The sequence below is a fragment of the Diorhabda sublineata genome, chromosome 1 (assembly GCF_026230105.1).
Source record: "Diorhabda sublineata isolate icDioSubl1.1 chromosome 1, icDioSubl1.1, whole genome shotgun sequence".
Taxonomy (NCBI): Eukaryota; Metazoa; Arthropoda; class Insecta; order Coleoptera; family Chrysomelidae; genus Diorhabda; species Diorhabda sublineata.
In genome coordinates this window covers 4109585-4129590 of record NC_079474.1, presented here as the reverse complement: position 1 = coordinate 4129590, position 20006 = coordinate 4109585, and the positions used below count along the sequence as shown (strand labels likewise).

The window sequence follows — 20006 nt, the reverse complement described above, 5'->3', positions numbered from 1 at the left end:
TTTTATTATTATTTTTATCAAACAAAAAAGTGTTGAGATTTGTTTTTTTAAGAGTCTCAAATTTGTAAAAAAATGAAAAAAATGGCAAATAAAATATTGAAAATGTCAATTTTTTGATTTTCTGTCAATTTAGAGAAAATGTTTAAAATTTTGATACTAAATTGTTTTCTTTTTCAAATTTCACGTTTCTGTATCTAATTTCCGAAAAAAAAATAATTTTAAGTAGTTTTTCAATTTTTTATGACCAAAATTATTCATATTTACCTACTTTTTCGCCCTCTTATATAGTTAGGTTAAAATACCTAGGTCCATGTAAACAAATGTGTAATAGTTAATCGTATAATCCTCATATTTCACAATTTAAATTCATCAAAAAAAAATATAAAAAACGTCCAATTTTTTTTCATATATTCTTTCAAAAACGAATCATATCTATAAAATATATAGTTTGAATAAGCATTTACAAACTTATTGTTGAAACCCTTTATACAAATTTTTCATGCTATAAAACTTTAATTTCAGTTATTTATATTTCGTCATGACGATAATATGTATGCGGATTGATGTTACATCAACAGATTGTTCGTTAGAAAAAAGAGAAGAATATGATACAATTTCAAACGATTACTATTATTCCAGAAAAGTAATAGCCATTCACGCAACGTACACATGTCAATGTGTCGAATTCCCATTCAATAAACCTTTGCCATGGAACAATGAGTGGAAGAAGTCTGTAATAATCGAATATTCCAATTTGACAGTTATCGATTCTGCGGAATTTTTAGATATTTCTGATGTTATGCATCTAACTTTATCCGGCAATCACATCAAAGCTATATTACCAGGAGCTTTTACAGGACTAACATCGTTAAAAACATTACAATTGGATAATAACAAATTAACGGATTTACCACAAAATATTTTCAATTCTTTAATCGATTTGTCAAGTTTAGACGTTTCTAATAACGATATCAAACAAATTCATCCCCACTTTTTAATCGGTATATTGAACTTGAGCTCTTTAAATCTATCTCATAATTCTTTAAGGTACTTCAACTATACATTTCTGAGCCAAAATTATAATTTAAATGAAATTAATTTAAGCCATAACAATATATCAGACTTGATTTTAAATAAAACCGATTTAAGTATAAGTAAATTAGATGTGTCTTATAATAATTTGTCTGTTATTAATTTATGTGTACCTGGTGTGAATAAACTAGACGCTAGCTTCAACAAGATTCGATTTATACTGTCAGACTGTTCGAATTCACTTACGAAACTGGATCTCAGTTACAACTTGTTAACCGAGACAAATATTAATAATATTTCCGAATTAACGTCGTTGAATTATTTAAATCTCGCTGGAAATAATATAACTTTCGTTTCGTCTAGTGTATTTGCTAATTTAATTAAGTTGGCACGTTTAAATTTATCTCACAATAAATTGAGAACTTTAAGTTACGGAATGTTCGATAATATGAGATATTTGGAGCACCTGGATATTTCTTACAATAATTTAACGTCGTTGAAACGGTATTTACACTCTCTTGTGACATTAAAAACTTTAGATGTGAGTAATAACAATTTGAAAAGTATCGATAGCAAGCAAATGTTGGTTGAAATGCCTATGTTGGAAAGCATAAATTTAGATCGTAATAATTTCGCTTGTAATGTATTGATTGAGATATTTCACGATTTAAACGGAAAAGTGTTGAAGAGTAATAATAACATAGGGTCAAATATTCGCGGTATTTCTTGCGATGAATACGAATTTGACGTGAAAGATGACGGTTCTAAATTGAAAGGCGTAATTACGTTTTTGGAAGACGCGATTTCTTCGAAATTAGAAAAATACGAGGGACGCGAGTTCGAACGTAGCTTCATGTATAATTATTTCAATAAAGATTTCAAGGAAAGTAATTTTTATAAGTATTTGGAAAGTCTTAATTTGAGTAATTTAAATGATACTGCTTTGGTGAAATTTTTTAACGACGATTTTCCCAATAGTCAATTTTATAAATTTTTGGAAAACTTGGAGAAAAGTGAAAATTTCACGTTGGAATTTAATAGAAGTATTTATAATTATTTCAATAGAAACTTCAGTGATACTAATTTGGTGAAATATTTAGAAAAATATAAGGATTTCATCGGGAACGATATTGAAAATACGGGCATGTTCAATTTCTTTAACGAAGGTTTTAAAAACACTACTTTTTATCGGTACATGGAAAATTCGAAATTAAACTTCGACACCAAGCAACAAAATGTGAATAGTGAATATTTTCAAAAACCCGAAGAAAAAACAACAAATTATTTTTTAATTCTATCAGTAATTGTCGTATTATTAATTATATCAGTTACAATTAAAGTAATAAACTTTTATAAAAATTTTAAACAACACATGATTATAGAAAGGGAACAAGTCGAACTTGTCGGCAATAATGTCTAATAAAATATAAATTTAAACTATTATTCCTGCCTATTTGGGCGAAATCTTGACCTTAATTCGTCAATAAACACCAACTTTCATTATTGGCATCTAAAGGTCGATTCACACATATCTGTGCCGTCACGTACCGTACCGTGACCTTCAGTGGAAAAAAATGTCCTTGCAGTGGTCGGTAATTTGGGTATTTAACGGTTACTAACGGTTGTGACGTAGAAAGTAAGTAAATACTGAAACGTGAACGCCGCGTGTCGCCTTTCAAACGTCATTCTGTTGTTGTGACTGGAAATAATTGTTTGTGCGTTCAGTACTCTTGAAAATAATCCACCAGAGAATATATCGAAAATGTAAAGAACAACTAGATGAAACGCAGTTTGGATTTGGAGAAGGATTATTCGCTATTACAACAGAAATGCAGAGAATACAACAAAAATGTATATGTCTGTTTCATTGATTTCCAGAAGGTTTTCGATAAAGTCCAACGCGATAAACTTATAGAGAATTTAACAATTATTAACTTAAATCCAAACGATATACGATTAATCAAAAATATCTATTACAATCGAAAGAAAGACAACAACTTTAGGTTTTGCCGATGATACTGCTATAATGACCGATAGCGAAGAAGATATTCAATTCTTTTTAGAGATAATCAACCGAGAATGGGAAAATTTAGGGGTTCAGTTATAAACGAAATGCATTTGTCAAGTACTCCTCAATGTTTGCAGAATAGGATTCATGGAATGTTATGTGTGGTCAGTGCTGCTGTACGGAGTGGAAACTTCGACCTGGAAAGCTCAAAATACTTGAGGTATTGAGATGTGGCTCTATAGACGCATCCTCCCATACAGGAAACCCCACAGTTGACAAAGGGGCCAGTCCTGGGAAGGCTAGCTACGGCGTACCTGTATTGGCCCGTGCGTGGGTCAGTGGGCCAGACTACAGACTACTTAATTCAGCTTCGGCCATACGAATGATTACCCAGGCTTGGCACAAGATTTTTACAGCAGTAGTAATAATAATTTAGAAAGTAATAGCAGTAAAGATAAAGAAGACAAAGTTATGTAATGAATAAGTCTTGGTATCTAACTTTGGCCCGGTCCTATCAGTTAAGGTTGGCTAAGTCTTGGCGACCAAGCTTGGCCCATCGTTATCACTCCAGAGTTTGACCAAGACTGGACCAAGCCTGGCTTATAAGCTTGGCCCAGAATTCTACATAGTTGTGCCAAGCTTGGGCCCTTGAAACTTTCCTCTATGAGCTGAAGATACCCTGGACTGATAGAATCACCAACGACGAAGTACTAAGACTCATTGATCGCAAAAGAAAGCTGTTGACAATTATTAAGATAAGAAAACATCTTACAAAGGACACATCTTACACAACTACAAATACCTACTGCTACAGAACATAATGCAGGGCACAGTAGAGGGAAAAAAAGGCATCGGCAGGAAGAATGAATCCTGGCTGCGTAACATAAAAGAATGGACAAATTTCGGTGTTGGAGAATTGTTTCGTGGTGCGATGGACAGAGACGCATTTAAAAACGTGGTCACCAACCTTCAATGAGAAGACGCCATGAGAAGAAAAAGAAGAATCGTTCTCTAGCTTTTCATTACTAAATATGTTCTGAAATAACTTTGATGGAATTGGAAATTGATCCCTTCATTGAGAAAATGGCATGAAAAGAATTACGATTTGTGTTTAAAATGTAGATTATAACTTTAGAGGTTATGTTTTGATTAAAGCTTTCAATGTTAACAACATTTGTATTATCTTTCAGTGCTGGTCGAAGTTATACGATTATTTTTGTCTTTTTAATGCCAACGGACGAGGTGCTTCACGAAATACCCTTTTTCGGTCTTTCTGGCAATCGAATTTGGTTGTAACAGCAATTTTTTTGCATTGTGTTAGTTTCTACCACACCAATAGATAAAACTTACATTAAAATGGTCTTCACAAACATATACTGAGCTATCAGGTTTGACGCTAGCATAATCCCTTCTTATAGCTTGAAACCATTGTTTTCGTCGCTTTTCCTCTCGAGGGATTCGCACGAAAAATTTATTTGGTGTTTTTGTGCCAGTGTTTGTACATTCTGGTACATTGCGCCAACGATACGTCATCTTGTATTCTACAAAATTGAATACTCACAGACTGTGTGAGTAGTTTTTTTTAAAGAATCTAAACAACTCTGTTTAAACTGTATTTACTTCTAACCTCACTTAAGTCTGTTTACTTACTTTCTACGTCACACACGTCACGTAACAACAAATGCGTTTTGACGAGTCATTCATCAAATATCTTCGACACTATCAGTGCCCTTCCGGTATCCACCGTGAAAATAAGAAATACGTCTTGGGCGATTTTTTTAGTTTAATTTCCACCTGTATTTTATTAAGAATTTCGCCAGCCAAAATTTTTTTTCCACTGAAGGTCACGGTACGGTACATCACGCGGCACGGATATATGTGAATCGACCTTAATACAGTTTTTGTGTTATCGATCTGAATTTAATCTTGTTGCATGATTGCCACGTGCTAGACATAGAACTCTTATGCCCCAACGACACCTTGGTTATTTGTAATGAACATCGCTAGTGACAAACAAAGCTCCAAATCACAATTAGCGAACGTTCCCGATCGGCAAACATGGCGGACGACGAGCTTGTGGCAGCTCTTACTTTCAAGTCAACATATTTTTATTACAAATTCAAGCAAAATGGAATAAAAAGAAAAAGAAAAAAGCGAAAACGATGGTGGATAACCAAACACCGAATACTGCCGAACGCCAACAGGCAAACAACGATAAACACCCATCGATACTTTCGTGGTCGCTGTTTGCTGATTGACAAGCGTGTGAATGGGGCTTTAGTGATTTTGTGTAACATGATACTTTAATGTTGTAAGTTTGTACTTTTATACAGCACCACCTTGTAACATTCGAGCGCCCATTAAAATTAATTTTTCTTTTCAATGATATTATTTTTGTGTGAGATACTCATAACCAAAAATATTGTGTAATATTTATTGATATATGCCTAGTTCATGTTCGTGCTGTGTTTTAAATTTGCAATATTGACAATTGAACTGACAAAGACAGTCATTGAACAAAATCTACACAAAGTGTAAGTGAAATCATTGCTCGCGAATTAAGGAAAATTACATTCTAAGCGCAGGCAGCCATGTTGCATCAACCTACGGTGTTGTAAGATCTACTGTTATCAAAATGAGGTAATCGTGTCAGATTTTTCCTTTTTTTATTTGTATTTTTTATAACTTCAAAATAAATACGGCCGTTAAAATTTATTTTCAATTTATTGAATTGAATGTAACCATATTTTATATCATAAGGTAGAAAAAAACATCACAATATGGCAACTTTGTAAAACATTTGTCGTATTATTTTTATACAGGGTGATTATCAATATTATTAGTACTACTAGTAAATATAAAAATAGAAAGAAAAACGTGATTACGTTGATTAACACCTTCTTTTTACAAACAAAACGAATTTTTTTGAGAAATAAATGAACATTTATTGCTATTATATGTACATATGTTTATATACTTTCTAACCAATAGGACAACGTCGAATAATTTTCGATGAATAGTAATTTTTGGCTTCAATTTTTTTCCTGTTTATAATTTGAACAATTATGTTAGTTATATATGTATCGTTTATATTTAATAGTATTTTTATAAAAAATTGTAACAATCATAATATAAATAAAATTTTATCAATCTAACCAATCAGATCTTTTTTGAACATTTCACGTTATTGATATTGAGGTGCTTTTCTTTTCCCTAACCCGCCATATTGTGAGTACAGTGCTCAAAATGTGCGTTCCACCTAAAACTTTCACCTGCAACACCCACGTTTATAAAATGAACAAATTAACAGACGGATCGTACCCCTAAATACCACACTGTACACTTCCACGTGAATGAACTAATTTATTATACATCCGACGCCACGTATACGTATCAACAAATAAATTAAACTTTTGATAAATAAAAAACGAATTTATTTCAAACAGTCCTTTATTTTATAAATACTGTTTTATGATTGAATCGCCACTTCCGACATTTCCGGTGCTGACGTCATTGATTTGGTATCTATTTCGTACGTCTGAATTTCGCTGTCGAGTTTCACTGCATTGACGCTGCGATTTAAAAGTTTCTCTTCCCGTCGCTGTTTTTCTTTTTGAATGAGATCAAGTAAACCTTCCAAAGTCTTTTTCATACCTAAGTTAATATTATTAGATTATTTGAAACTAAATTCATTTCAAAGTGGGACTCTGAATCTAGTAGAAGTGACGCAAACAATCGTTATCATGACAATTATAATTGTTTTTTAATACAATCTCACTAAGTACTAATACAAATGATGTCAAGCATAATTATTATAAACAAATAAATACATAATAATAGAGGTAGTACTTCGATTATAATAATACGAGTAATAGTAAGACGCATGCGTGATAGATAAAAGTAAAGCCAAGCAGAGATTTACACAAAATACAACGTCAGTTACCGACCCTGCATGATCTTGTTAAATATTGTATTGTAAAAAAACGTATCTATATTTAATATAAGAATTTATGTTTGTTTTTTTTATTGGGTATTATTGTTTTGATAATATATCCATAAGTAATTTTTATAAACAAGTAAACGTAAAAGTTGGCTACACTGCTCTAACGGAAGTAAAAAAAAAATGGCGATATATGTAAAATGTGTTTTTGTTATTCCACATTCAACAGTTCTAGTTGTAATAATTTTTATGTGAATAATTTTGTTAAATTAAATAGTGTAATATTTTATTAAAACCATCCACGTAAAACTCAAAGAAATCACTGAGTCAACTCACAAAAAAAAGTTATTTGAATATCTTATCGTCTAGGAGTCATATAGGAGTACAATTCACGTTCAAACGCTCTTCTAGTAAGCATTTTAAAAACGTCTGGTTCCGATTTGTACATGCGTAGAGTGAAGCTATATTGGACGAGCGTCAATTCAATTTATAGTACAGTCAAATTTTTATTTAGTTTTATAGTCAGTTAATTATTTAGTGAGAGTAGCTGAACTTTCATCATATGGGAAGGTTATAAGTGAATTTTTTACACACAAGTAAGTAATTTAATTAATTAGTTAAATTGTTTTACTACTTTATCATATTCTTCAAGTAATTAAACTTTTTCAAAATAATTTTGACTCGCTACATACAAAAATTATAATAATCTCTCGAAATTAGTGAAAAGAAAAAATTTTACAGAAGAGTAATTGTAGCAAAAATGCAATTTCTTGATATCTTTTTCTCTAAAATCTATTCACATCCATTTTACAAAACTAAAATATAATATACACTTTTAAAGAACTCATACTACCTAACCTCACAAACTTTGTTTGGAAAGTGAACTATAACAATATAACGGCCGTGAGGTTAATTTAAAAAGGAAAAACAAAGTATTAAACGAGATTTATTTAAAAAAAACACAAGAAAAATTGCTCGATTGAAAATCATAGTAAATATACATTCTATATATTATTTCTTATGGTAAACAAAAATATTCAAGAAACTAGTACTAGTAGTTAACTAGAAACGTAAGACAACAAAATATTTCAATAATAGTAACAAAGAAAATGATCCGCCACTGGCGATAAACAATTTTATTTTCGTGGCATAAAACATAACCACACTTACCCGAGAATAGTTAAATCTCGAAATAAATGATCCACAAATTACATAACCACGAACATAATTGTTTTAATTTGAAGTTTTTTTTAAGAAAAATAATTATAAATGCGCAGTTTATGGAAGGTAACGCCGCAAAAAATAAACTCTTCCACCACCTAGCGTAAAATTTTAAACGGTGTTGTCATGTTTCATTTTAATATAGAGATCTGACACGAATAATTCATAGAATGAAATTTTGCTACACTGTGGCTACAATTGTTATAGCATAGAAAGTGGAAGGATGAATACAGACTCGTTGTAGAAATTTAAACAATTTGGTCTCTTGTGTTATTAGGTCTTAATTTCTCCTACACCAATTTTCAATCTAACAAGTGTAACTTTGACTGGACTATCACAGTTCCACTGGCATTAGACAGTTGGAGAATCAACCGTTAGAGTCCGAAGTGACCGGAAATAGGACACGAAACTCACCGATTTCGATATATTATTAGTGATTATAATATTATGTAAAAAAAAACGTCGTTTGAAAATAAAATAAATATCTAAATTCTCTTCATACAAAAAATAGTTTTTAAAGTACTTACCCGAACCTAATTGTGAACATGTTTCGGTATCGTTCCAAGACAATACTTTTTTCACAATATTACTTTCTATACATTTGATTTGATCATCTTCATTACATTTTTGTATTTTGATATTTTTACCGTCAACTGAGAATTGTTGTTGTTGACATTTTGTGTCTATTCCTTTATATAAAAGCTCAAATCCGCCAGTACTAGCGTTCTTATTCCTTCCGTGATCCACAACAACTGAAATTTATGTTATTTTTCAATAATGACCTTGAAATACAGGGTAACTCAAGAATAGAATACCTCTGTATATATGAAAAAAGTTCGTCGAAATATACTGAATAAGATGGCGGCAAATTAGTATTAAGGAAAATTTCTTTTAGGTTATATTTAATACATTATTTTATCGTCGTTGACATTTTAAATAATGAACTGTTTGAATCAAAACTTATATTAAAATATTTTAACTAGACATACTTCAATTCATCTACATTTGCTACCAGCGCCGTACTGGAAGGTTTTTGAAATATTATTTATCATATACAGTTATACACTTTTGCAACTTTTTTCCCATACTCCTCCTTCTTCTTCTTTAACCGGCGCTTCTCAACAATCGACTCCATCTTGTGTGTGTATATGTTGCATGCTCTATGATCCCAACTGTCATATGTTCTATGGTGTCATCTGTCAAGTGCGTCAACCATTTTGTGTATCGTCCATCATTTATGTCAACCTTCTATATTCAACTTGATCCGCAATGTGGGTCATCTATCTTGAAGATGTTGTTGCAAGCGTCACTTATTAAAATAAATTAAGAAATTCTTTTGACTACTTGGAGATTCGAACCTCGGACCTATATGTTGGAAAGCTATCAAAAATGATAACGTACCTTTTATAACATCTTCCAAAACCCTCGGACACAATCTGGCGGTAATCGGCGTGGAAGCGTACAGGGCCGGATTTGAATTTATTTCCAACAACCAAGGTTTGAAATCTTCGGTAAGTATAAAATCGGCCCCGTATAATTCGAAAGTATTACTTCTAGCCTCCATATTTTCGTAATGCGTTAAAACAGCCGCCGTTATACATTCTTTCATACCGGGATAAATTATTTCTTTATATACTTTAGGATAACCTATATCTGAAATAGGACAAAGTTTAGCTACAAACCAACTGCGAAGCCGCCCCTGTCTAACCGAATATTATTGAATGATGGAATTTTGACGAAAACAAACATTAAATACCTGATAAATAATTCATAAATTGAGAAGAATCCCACATATTGAAACTCGGCAAATTGAAATCTTTCGTATGATTTTGGTATTTAGATTGCACCGAATTGTTCGTCAGGTGTATCGATTCGTGCAGTTTTCTCAAAGTATACGTTTGCGAACTAAATCTCAAATAACATTGCCTGAAAAATATTTCTTATTTTTGTTTGTTCGCGCGTTGTTAATTATTACAAATAAAATTTTCGTAACTAAATTTTCATCATATTCGAATTCGTTATTCAACATTTCTAGGTCAATTTATTACATACGTTTTTTGTCACCCTATATATATAAAATATAATAACTGTTTAGGATGAATGAATACCTGTAAATCCATATAGTAAGGGGACAACAACTGCTAATTAAAAACCATTGCCTTATGTCGAATTTTGTGCAGTAAATCAACAGTGGTCGTTCTGAAATATTAAAACATTCTTTTATGGATTTACCAACATTGTTTAACGGGTGCTTTGATAACCTAAATCTCTACCATCTTTTATAAATGATTTTATATCAATCCCTTTGTTTTCCCTCAACATACTCAGCAATTTCGAATGATCAGCTCACGTACTCGACCCTGGTACGGCTCCGACATTTTTTCAATCTAAGTCAGTACAATTTAGTCCAGTCAAATAAGAATCAACCTCGGAATGAAAGATACCAACACGAAAGTTCGTATAAATCTTTAATTTGACAATCTTTGAGTTAAAACACTTTCGAAAAGAATAAGAAGAGTGGCGGTACATGTAAATGTCTTTAGTGGCTTTCTTGTTTTTCAAAATATTCTCCATTAAGATCGATATACTTTTGCATGCATTTGACTCAATTGTCCGTTCCGATTGAGGTACCTCCAGAACATCTAATTTGAATTTATCAGGTGTAGAAAAATGTTGACCTCACAATTTATTTTTGATCTGCAGAAATAAGAAGAAATCATTGGGTAACAAACAAGGACTGTACGGCGGATGACCCATTAATTCGATGTTTTGACTGTTTAAAAACGTTGACTCAATATGGTGTTTCATCACCAAAAGTGAGGTGACTTGATCGGCACCAATCATCGCACCAAGAGATGAGTACATTCACCATTAAAAATGTCAAACTTTATGATGGTAAAGTCAGTAGTAGCTTCCCTCGTACACGTCTTTTTAATGCGAACTCAGTATTGATAATAGTCTTTACTGTCCTTTTCAATCTTTCCTGATGATTGGAATAGTAACCACTGCTAATAAGATTATGAAGTTAGCAACGGCGATTGACAAGAATGACAGAGTATGGCCGATGCTGAATTATTCAAACAAATTTTAGAAAACATTACAATCAGTTCAAGAGTTGTATTTATAAATAAGAAACTATGTGAATAATAGCAGGTACGATGAAAAATACGATGGATTATGTTATTCAAATCAAAAGAAAAACAACTATGCATAAGAACAGTCATTAGCGCTCATTCAGCTCTCGAAGAGTCAATTAACGAACAAATTTATTAATTTTTCCCACATTTTCATTTGTTTTTGGTATAGAAGAACTTTCCGACAGTTTTTAGTTCTTAACTGATTCGTTTTTATATTGCTGATACCAGTTGTGGAATAAGGAATATGTTGAGAAAAACGATTTGGTCACCATTCATCTTGATGAGACGCAGATTCAATGAGAAAGATTTGATTACGCCAAAATGAAGGTCTATACGAGTTTCTAGCACATCATTCGTCACTAATTCGCTCGATAATTTGATTTTTTCTTATAAGAGTATTCTGATTTTTGCAGTATCAAATATACAATATAAATATTTAATATAATTTACAAAAGATCTACTCATGTACCATCACCATTGTAACCATACCACTTCAACTACACCTTCATACATACACCTTTGAAGATCTTAATTATCCAATTTTACTTCAACAAACAATTTTTCTCTCACCGTTAACAATATAAATTCGAATTATGAAATGTACCTCAATGTCTAAAAAAATGTAAGCTACAAATAGGTAAATTATACTCACCAACGTACTTCTGAATAATGTATCTCCTTTGTGGATTCGCTTTTATGGTTTCCAGGACATAATTGATTGTCCTGCACATGTGGATACCAAGTCCTCTGCAACTGTTCGTCGGTTTTAGGATCCAAATGTTCATTAAACCATCCATTTCTAGGTAGGGCCAATGATCTTTCAGCTTCTCCAAAACGAAAGACGCCCTTCTTACTAGATCTAACTCTAATCGAGTTTGATATTTTAACGGTTTAGACTAATAGACAAGATGAGCAGTATTGTGGACAATATTAACTCGATTATATAATAATTCGGTATTCTATCATTGACAAAGATTCAGCAATAACATTTTTGGAGAAAATAGTAGTTCATTAATTAAAAAAAAAATTATTTTAAGTGATAAAATTAGCTTACATACTTCTAGTATATTTATTCGATGATTCCTATTGGTTTTTAAATGATATGGTTGAAATTGCTTCTATTTTAATCTTTTTCAAACATATAACGCATATTTAATATAAAATAAACAACACAACAGCATATGAGAACGTATTCGTTACATTTTCTAAAAATTATTATGGAAGCGCCCTCGAATATACATAATCATGTACAGTTTTAAATGTGATCGGGCGTGACACGAATAGCCTCTGAGATTGATTTCGTTTCCCAAAACAGTTTCGAATGAAATAGAAAATGTTTTGCAGCAAGGTGAAGTGAAAACAGAATTTAATTTCGTTAAATATATCAATTTGTTTTACATCTAATTACTTTAGTAATTGGTATTTTGTTTTTATTAAAACGCTACAAATTTGTCCTTTCCAATCTTTCCTGATGATTGGAATAGTAGCCACTGCTAATAAGATTATGAAGTTAGCAGCGTCGATTGACAAGAATGACAGAGTATGGCCGATGTTGAATTATTCAAACAAATTTTAGAAAACATTACAATCTGTTCAAGAGTTGTATTTATAAATAAGAAACTATGTGAATAATAGCAGGTACGATGAAAAATACGATGGATTATGTTATTCAAATCAAAGGAAAAACAATTATGAATAAGGACAGTCATTAGCGCTCATTCAACTCTCGAATAGTCAATTAACGAACAAGTTTATTAATTTTTCCCACATTTTCATTTGTTTTTGGTATAGAAGAACTTTCCGACAGTTTTTAGTTCTTAATTGATTCGTTTTTATACTGCTGATACCAGTTGTAGACCGTTTTTGGCACTTAATTCATTCTTTACTTGCTGTTAATAAGAAAATTACCGAATCTAAATTAATTTGTAATAAAAAATGTGTCTGATATCAAATAGTTTCAAAAATTTCTTATATTTTGTTACAAATATTGTCGTGATGTTTTTGTTAAGATTGACCACATCTATTTTACCGCTTATCTCTTTACAGCATCTCAAAATACTTCTCCTTCCCTTACTTATTATAAATAATCAAAATATTTATTTCAAATTATATTTACTAGGAAATTTTATCACAAAATACAAAATTTTAGTTATATGATTATTTTTAAGTAAATTTTAAAACAAGGATATCATTATATTCTCTATTTTGTGATATTTGAACATAGCTACACCTATAAAACCCATTAGGATTTATTCAGCTTACCTGTCACATCATTTTCTTGCTTAAAATGATTTCCAACATGAACTATTTTATAAAAATAATCCAAAAATTCATTCCAATCTTGTGATGGTGCTTCCATTATTTCATGATCAATGTCTGAAATTAATTTTATCTTTCAACAATATCTCATACATACTATCGTCGATAATGTAATGTTGCCGGCCAAACCCGTTTTCTGGATAAACTAGTTTTGCCTAGGCGAAACTAGTTATTCGTATACGCGATAGGATTAACGTGTGCTTATTTATATCGGGATCAAGTAGTTTTGCCTATACATATATAGGCTACTAGGTAAAACTAATATATAATTAATAAATTCTGAAATAATTTCAAATTTTTCCAATGAAAATAACAATATTCTTATCCAACAACTGCTACTCTTCAAAAACTGACACTTGACAGTGCAATGTTGCCGCCAGAAATTATTTTTGTTGAAAATCAACTTCAATGCGCATTTATCGATAATTATTTTTCCGCATAAACAAAATTGTAGTATCTGCTTTTGTTCATACGTTAATTTAATCTTACTTAATCAGATTTACAATGAACAAATATTGCTTTTACTCAATTTTCTCAACGGCTATGACTCGGCGCGTCGACCATCTTCTGCTAAGCTTTTTAAAAACATCCGCATCCGATTCTAACAAGTGTTATACAAAGTCGTAGTACAGTCAAATTATGTTAGGTTTTTACATAAGTTTAAAATGAAAAAATAATTTATTTGTTCAACAATCGTAATAATTTTATTATGGCTTATTTAATTTTATTAGGTATTTATTTATTTATTTATTTATTTATTTACTTACTAAAAGATATCAATTTATTCAATATATATTTATATCAAATAAATATTCCACCTAACGTATGTAAAATTTAACTGAACTATTACATTTCTGTTAATCGAACATCAATTGTACCAATGTTGCCAATTTTCACTTTCTAATTTTGGATGTTCTTGTCATGCGCAAGTGATAGACGGTGAAAAAATCTTCTATATGACAACGACGTTGCCAGACCTAGCTATTAGTATAAAAATTGAGATAATTAAGAACACGTAGATTTTATTGCTATTTAAATAAACAAATTACCTTGGTGCACAGCTTTTTTGATGAATTTATAACATTCGTTGATGGCAAAATCAAAATATGTTAGTGGTATTTTACCGGACGTGCTCATTATGCGACATTGTTTGGTATCGTTCGCCGTTTTGATCCATTTCAATAAAGACATAGCCGCGGTTAGATTAAAATCTTTAATAAACTCTTCGGCGTCGCCTTCTTGAACGAGTCTGTAACTCCGTGGATGATTCAAATTCGCCACGCCTGGTATGTGATACCAGACGGCTTTCTTAGAAGCGGCGCTCAAAGCTGAAAGAAAAATATATAATACGAGGATCGTCAAAGATGAATTTTATTAAAAATGCAGTGTTAGTTGTTGAACTTGCCTTGTTTGCTAGTGTAAGAAGAAGAAATCCATCGAATTTTGTTGATAAGAGTCAATTTATTTTTATTTAAACACACTTTAAATCCATCGCGATTGTATCCCCAATATAAATCAACCTAATATTCAAAAAAGGGTTATACATTTAAAAAAACGTAATCATTGATAAATACCTGATGATTTATCAACAATCTCGATCGTATCAACCTTTTACACAGTTCTGCCGATTCGTGTCTTTGACGAATTAGATCTAAAAGCTCCACTATTGGCTTATGCGCCAAAGTTCTCATTTCATCAGTGCCCAAATCTCTGTAGGATGTTCCTATTTTTTCTATCCAACCTCTTCGAATGAGTGCCCTTCTAATTGCATTGAACAAACCTGAAGAATATAAACATAAAAAACATCCAGTTAACTATTGCTTTTCGTCCCCTTGTTATTGATTTCAATTTCAATACTTCTTATTAAAATTGTTTTGTTTTGATCCTAGAGCCTGACCTGTACTAACTTTCTACACTATACTAATGTAGCATCTCCCTCTCTCTCCAATTCATCAGTTTTCGTTCCTATTTCTCATAAAAGTTGAAATAAGAATTTTACTTGACACAGAGTGCTAATAACAAAATCGTACGGGAAGGGTTGAAGTAAATTGGACTGATATTTTTAGAATTAATTGTTTACAGATAATAATAAAGTTGAAAAAATTTCATTCGAAATAAACTCTTGAAGGCTTGTGATTACTAAATATTAATAGGATTAAGTTATTTCGAATTTACATGTTTTTGTGTATTCGAAATTATTAAGATTCATTTTAAACGCAATTGTTAAATAAAATATTGAGTTCAATTCCAAAAATCTTATTGAAATTTGATTTGTTTGGATCCTAGAGCCTGACCTGTACTAACTTTTTAAGTCAAACGTAGCATCTCTCCCTCAAATTATATTCCATCAGTTTTCGTTCCTATTTCTCATACAGGTTGAAATAAGAATTTTACTTGACGCAGACTGCTAACAATAACAAAAAGCGTAGGGGAAGGGGTAAATTAAACTGATATTTATAGGATTAATTGTTCATAGATAATAATGTTTGTTTAAAGTTGAAAAAATTTCATTCGAAGTAAACTATCTTCAGGACTCGTGATTACTGAACATTAATAGGATCAAGTTATTTTGAATCTACATGTTTTCGGCTTATTATAAGTGTATTCGAAATTATTAATACACATTTTAAACGCGATTGTTTAATAAAATATTGATTTCAATTTCAATACTTCTTATTAAAATTGTTTTGTTTTGATCCTAGAGCCTGACCTGTACTAACTTTCTGCGTCATCCTAATGTAGCATCTCTCTCTAATTACTTCATAAGTTTTTGTTTCTATGTCTCATACAGGTTAAAATAAGAATTTTAATTGACACAGAGTGCTAACAACAGCATACGGGAAGGGATAAAGTAAATTGGACTCATCTTTATAGAATTCATTGTTCACAAATAATTTTAAACTTACCTTTAACAATAAAGGTTTTTCTGTCTTTAATAGCTGCATCTACTTCTTCTTTATATTGTGCTAAAGGATTATATACGTTTCTGTTGATGTTACATACCAACCTTTTGCTAAAATTTCAGAATAATCAGAATGAATTTCGACTGATGTTTGATTATTGCTAACCGTTGGATATTTGTTGATTTGGGTATAAACAAACTCTCTTTGAATCCGTTGGAGTAATTTCTGATCAGAGATCCCGGTCTTATAGCTGCCAAGGAAGAATTACTTTTACCAGGACAATTAATCAATGGAGATTGCGTGATATTTTTATTTCCTCTTGTAGAACTTGAAACATTTCGACGGGTTTCGCAACTACCAACACATTTAATAACAATTGTATATTTTTAGGTAAATTTTGTGCTATCGAAATATGTTTTCATAAGCTGTGTAGAATGGGCACGCGATAAGCAGGTGCTGAATGCATGTGATAAATTTTAACATACGTATAAAATTTCAAAGTCGAGGTAATCCAAAATGTTTGATAGAAAAAAATATAAAAGTTCAAATTATTGAGTAATAGTCATTATTATTTATTAACTGTTAATTTTTTTTAACAAAATCCAGAAGTTGGAGGTACAAAGATGAGTAGTAGGAAAAAAGCAAATGAGGATCATGTGGGCTGTAATATGTTATGGTAGTAGATCACCCTAGACTTTATTTTATTAGCTGTGGATACAAAAATTTGAAAATTTCTCACGTGTTTTTAGTTCCTCCATTGCTAGTTGGTGTTGAACATCTACTGTTATCGCTGACGGTTGTTTTAGTTTCTTTGCATTTGTTAATTGGTGTTTTAATTTGGTTTAAATTGTTAGATTTGTTGTTATTTCTCATTATTGGATTGGGTTTATTGGTTTTAGATTCCATGATAATTTTTTTAGAATTTTTCGTGCTCAATTTATTGCAACTTTTCGCATTCGTATTTTTATTTGTGTTGCTTATTATGTTTTTGCTTTCGGATTTGTTATTAGTTTGATTGGATTTTTTATTAATATTGTCGGTTTTTTTTCTCGCTTTTTGTTCATCTTGAGGGGTGGTTACTACATCTTGCGATTCTTCATTTGCTTGAACATACATTTGAACACCGTCATTTTCGAATTTTAAAAATTCTGAACTTTCTTCGTATCTCACCATATGTTCTTTTATCATGTTTTCTAAAGCGGGAATCACATCTGAATAGGAATCTTGTGTAAGATTTTTTTTAACGCCATCGAGCACATACCGCATATCATGGGCTATCTGATAAAGAATACAAAAAAAATTCAGTTTCTTCTTTATCCAAAATCTGTATTTTACGTACATCATAAAAATTGTTGCATTCGTCAATAACGTATGCAACCTGAAATTCGATGAAATAAGTTCATAAAAGACACGTGAGTAATGTAAAAAAATTTATAATTAAAATTAACGACTAAGTATTTTTGTTATATTAAATAGCAATGTTTCCATACTAATATCAAAGCTTGGCAACGTTGCTGTCATAAATGCATCAATTTCATAGAACTCAAAACATCGAAACTTTAATAATCCAGTCAAATTTAGACTAGGTAATGGGTAAAACATGAAGATAAAATAAATATATAATAAAATATAACAAACTTTTAAAAATTTGCTGTTGAGTCTAAATATTCCATCTCCCCAAATAAAGTTCATATGACTACTTCACCAAACGACGAATCAATAAAATAAAATTTGATAAGTTTAAGTTGAAACTTAATTTGACTGCACTATTGCTTGTTACGAATGTTTTTAAGTTGTTAGTAGAAGACGGTCCAACGTAAATTGGTCTTCTGTGCTTTTTTAAGCCATTGTCGGTAGGAAAATAATATGCGTATAGCTCGTTCCAAGACCGACAATAATTTCCGAAAATTGTAAATTGCAAATAATATACAGTAACCATAATTAGTACAGAATTTATTTCGTCTTATTTACAGTTATAAAGATATATTACATACATTGTAATTGTAAAAAAAATGATCCTGTATTATTTACAAATATATTTTTTGATAATTATTTCAGCATCACGGTCTTCTTTTTGTTTAACTTATCATCTACATATTGATGAATTATTACAGCTGTGTACATATTGAAGTCTACGAAATAACTTGGAACGAACTATATGTGTAATGTAAATTCCAACCAGTGTTGCCAGTTGTAAATATATAAATAATGAAAGTCGTATAAATGTTGAATATTGTGTTATAAACAGCTTAAAAGAAACTTACCTTGTCCAAAGTACTGTTCGAATCGGCATCGGCTAAGACTTGATTAATTTTTTTAGTTTCATCTTCAAGAAAATCATTTTGTGTTCTATTATTGGATACCATTTCTTCTTCCATCTCGTCTTGCCTGTTTAACCAGACTTCTGCTGTTGTTAATACATTTCCAATAATTATGTGTTTTAAAATTATAACTAACACAATGTCTTATAATATTTTATATTAATATATTAGAGTAGTTTCAGATTAATTTGGTTGTAGTATAAACTATAATCCACAAAATGAAGCAGCAACGTTATTTTTAAATTTAATAAAAATTTTACTATTCCAATACTATACAAAATATTAGTCCTGATTATTTATTTTTACATACCTACTGTAACTTACCTGATATCTACGTTTCACGTATAAATTTTGCTTCATTTAAAGGCGCCATTTGAAATGGGTTTAGGTGCCGGCTCTCAATCTTTTGACATTAAATTTTGACAAACGTCAATATCAATATGGAAGAAGAAAGGTATAACGTATCAAAATTATAGTTTTTTAATTACTCTAATTAAGGTAAAAGTTAACTATAGTGGCAACACCGCTAAAACCGGGCAGACTAAAAGTTCTTGGAAGCAGACGCCGTAAAAGGAACACACATAATTTCTGTAATGAATTTATTGATACAATTTTACGGTCCATTTACATGTTTTAATGTTAATACACAAGTCACTTTAGTAATTCTTTATTTTATTGAAGTCTAAATAGATTTAGAATTATCAACAAATAATATTAATTAGAACGTTATCGATAAATATATCAATTTGGCAACGTTTTATAAATATGTAAATAAAATGCACGTTAATATTTAACGGAACAACCAATGCTATTAATACGTAATAAAATAAATATGCCTACAGATTTTTATATAAAAAATCATTTGATTGATAAAAAATAGAATAATAATTTTGAGTTTAACGACCAGGGCACTGTTGTTATTAAGTCGCCACTGATCATCGACTTTCCTTCGCTTTGTGCGGGTTATGGGAAATCAAATACCAACCGACAAGGCAGGTAATACACAATGTTGCCACACATTATATCAAAATAAACTTCATTAATATACAATATCTATATTTTTTTACATTGTTAAATATAATTTGTAATGTCTAAAACATATTTACTGGAATAATATACAAAAGA

The 20006-nt window shown here is 30.8% G+C and overlaps 2 protein-coding genes across 2 annotated transcripts; one reads left to right on the top strand and one right to left on the bottom strand.

Annotated features, from left to right (window-relative positions):
- The first annotated feature begins 538 nt into the window (after positions 1–538).
- Positions 539–6186, top strand: LOC130450840 (leucine-rich repeat-containing protein 15-like). The gene has a single exon (XM_056789509.1). The coding sequence runs from the start codon at positions 539–541 to the stop codon at positions 2450–2452; it is 1914 nt and encodes a 637-aa protein (XP_056645487.1). The 3' UTR covers positions 2453–6186.
- Positions 6187–6509: 323 nt separating this feature from the next.
- On the bottom strand, positions 6510–18938 carry LOC130450838 (tubulin glycylase 3B-like). The gene is made up of 14 exons (XM_056789496.1): positions 18825–18938; positions 17300–17838; positions 16726–16914; positions 16564–16670; positions 15232–15437; positions 15063–15177; positions 14707–14985; positions 13601–13714; positions 11991–12203; positions 10310–10400; positions 9958–10127; positions 9603–9854; positions 8729–8953; positions 6510–6694 (listed from the first exon to the last, which is right to left on the bottom strand). The coding sequence occupies exons 1-14, from the start codon at positions 18936–18938 to the stop codon at positions 6510–6512; spliced, it is 2799 nt and encodes a 932-aa protein (XP_056645474.1).
- Positions 18939–20006: the final 1068 nt, after the last annotated feature.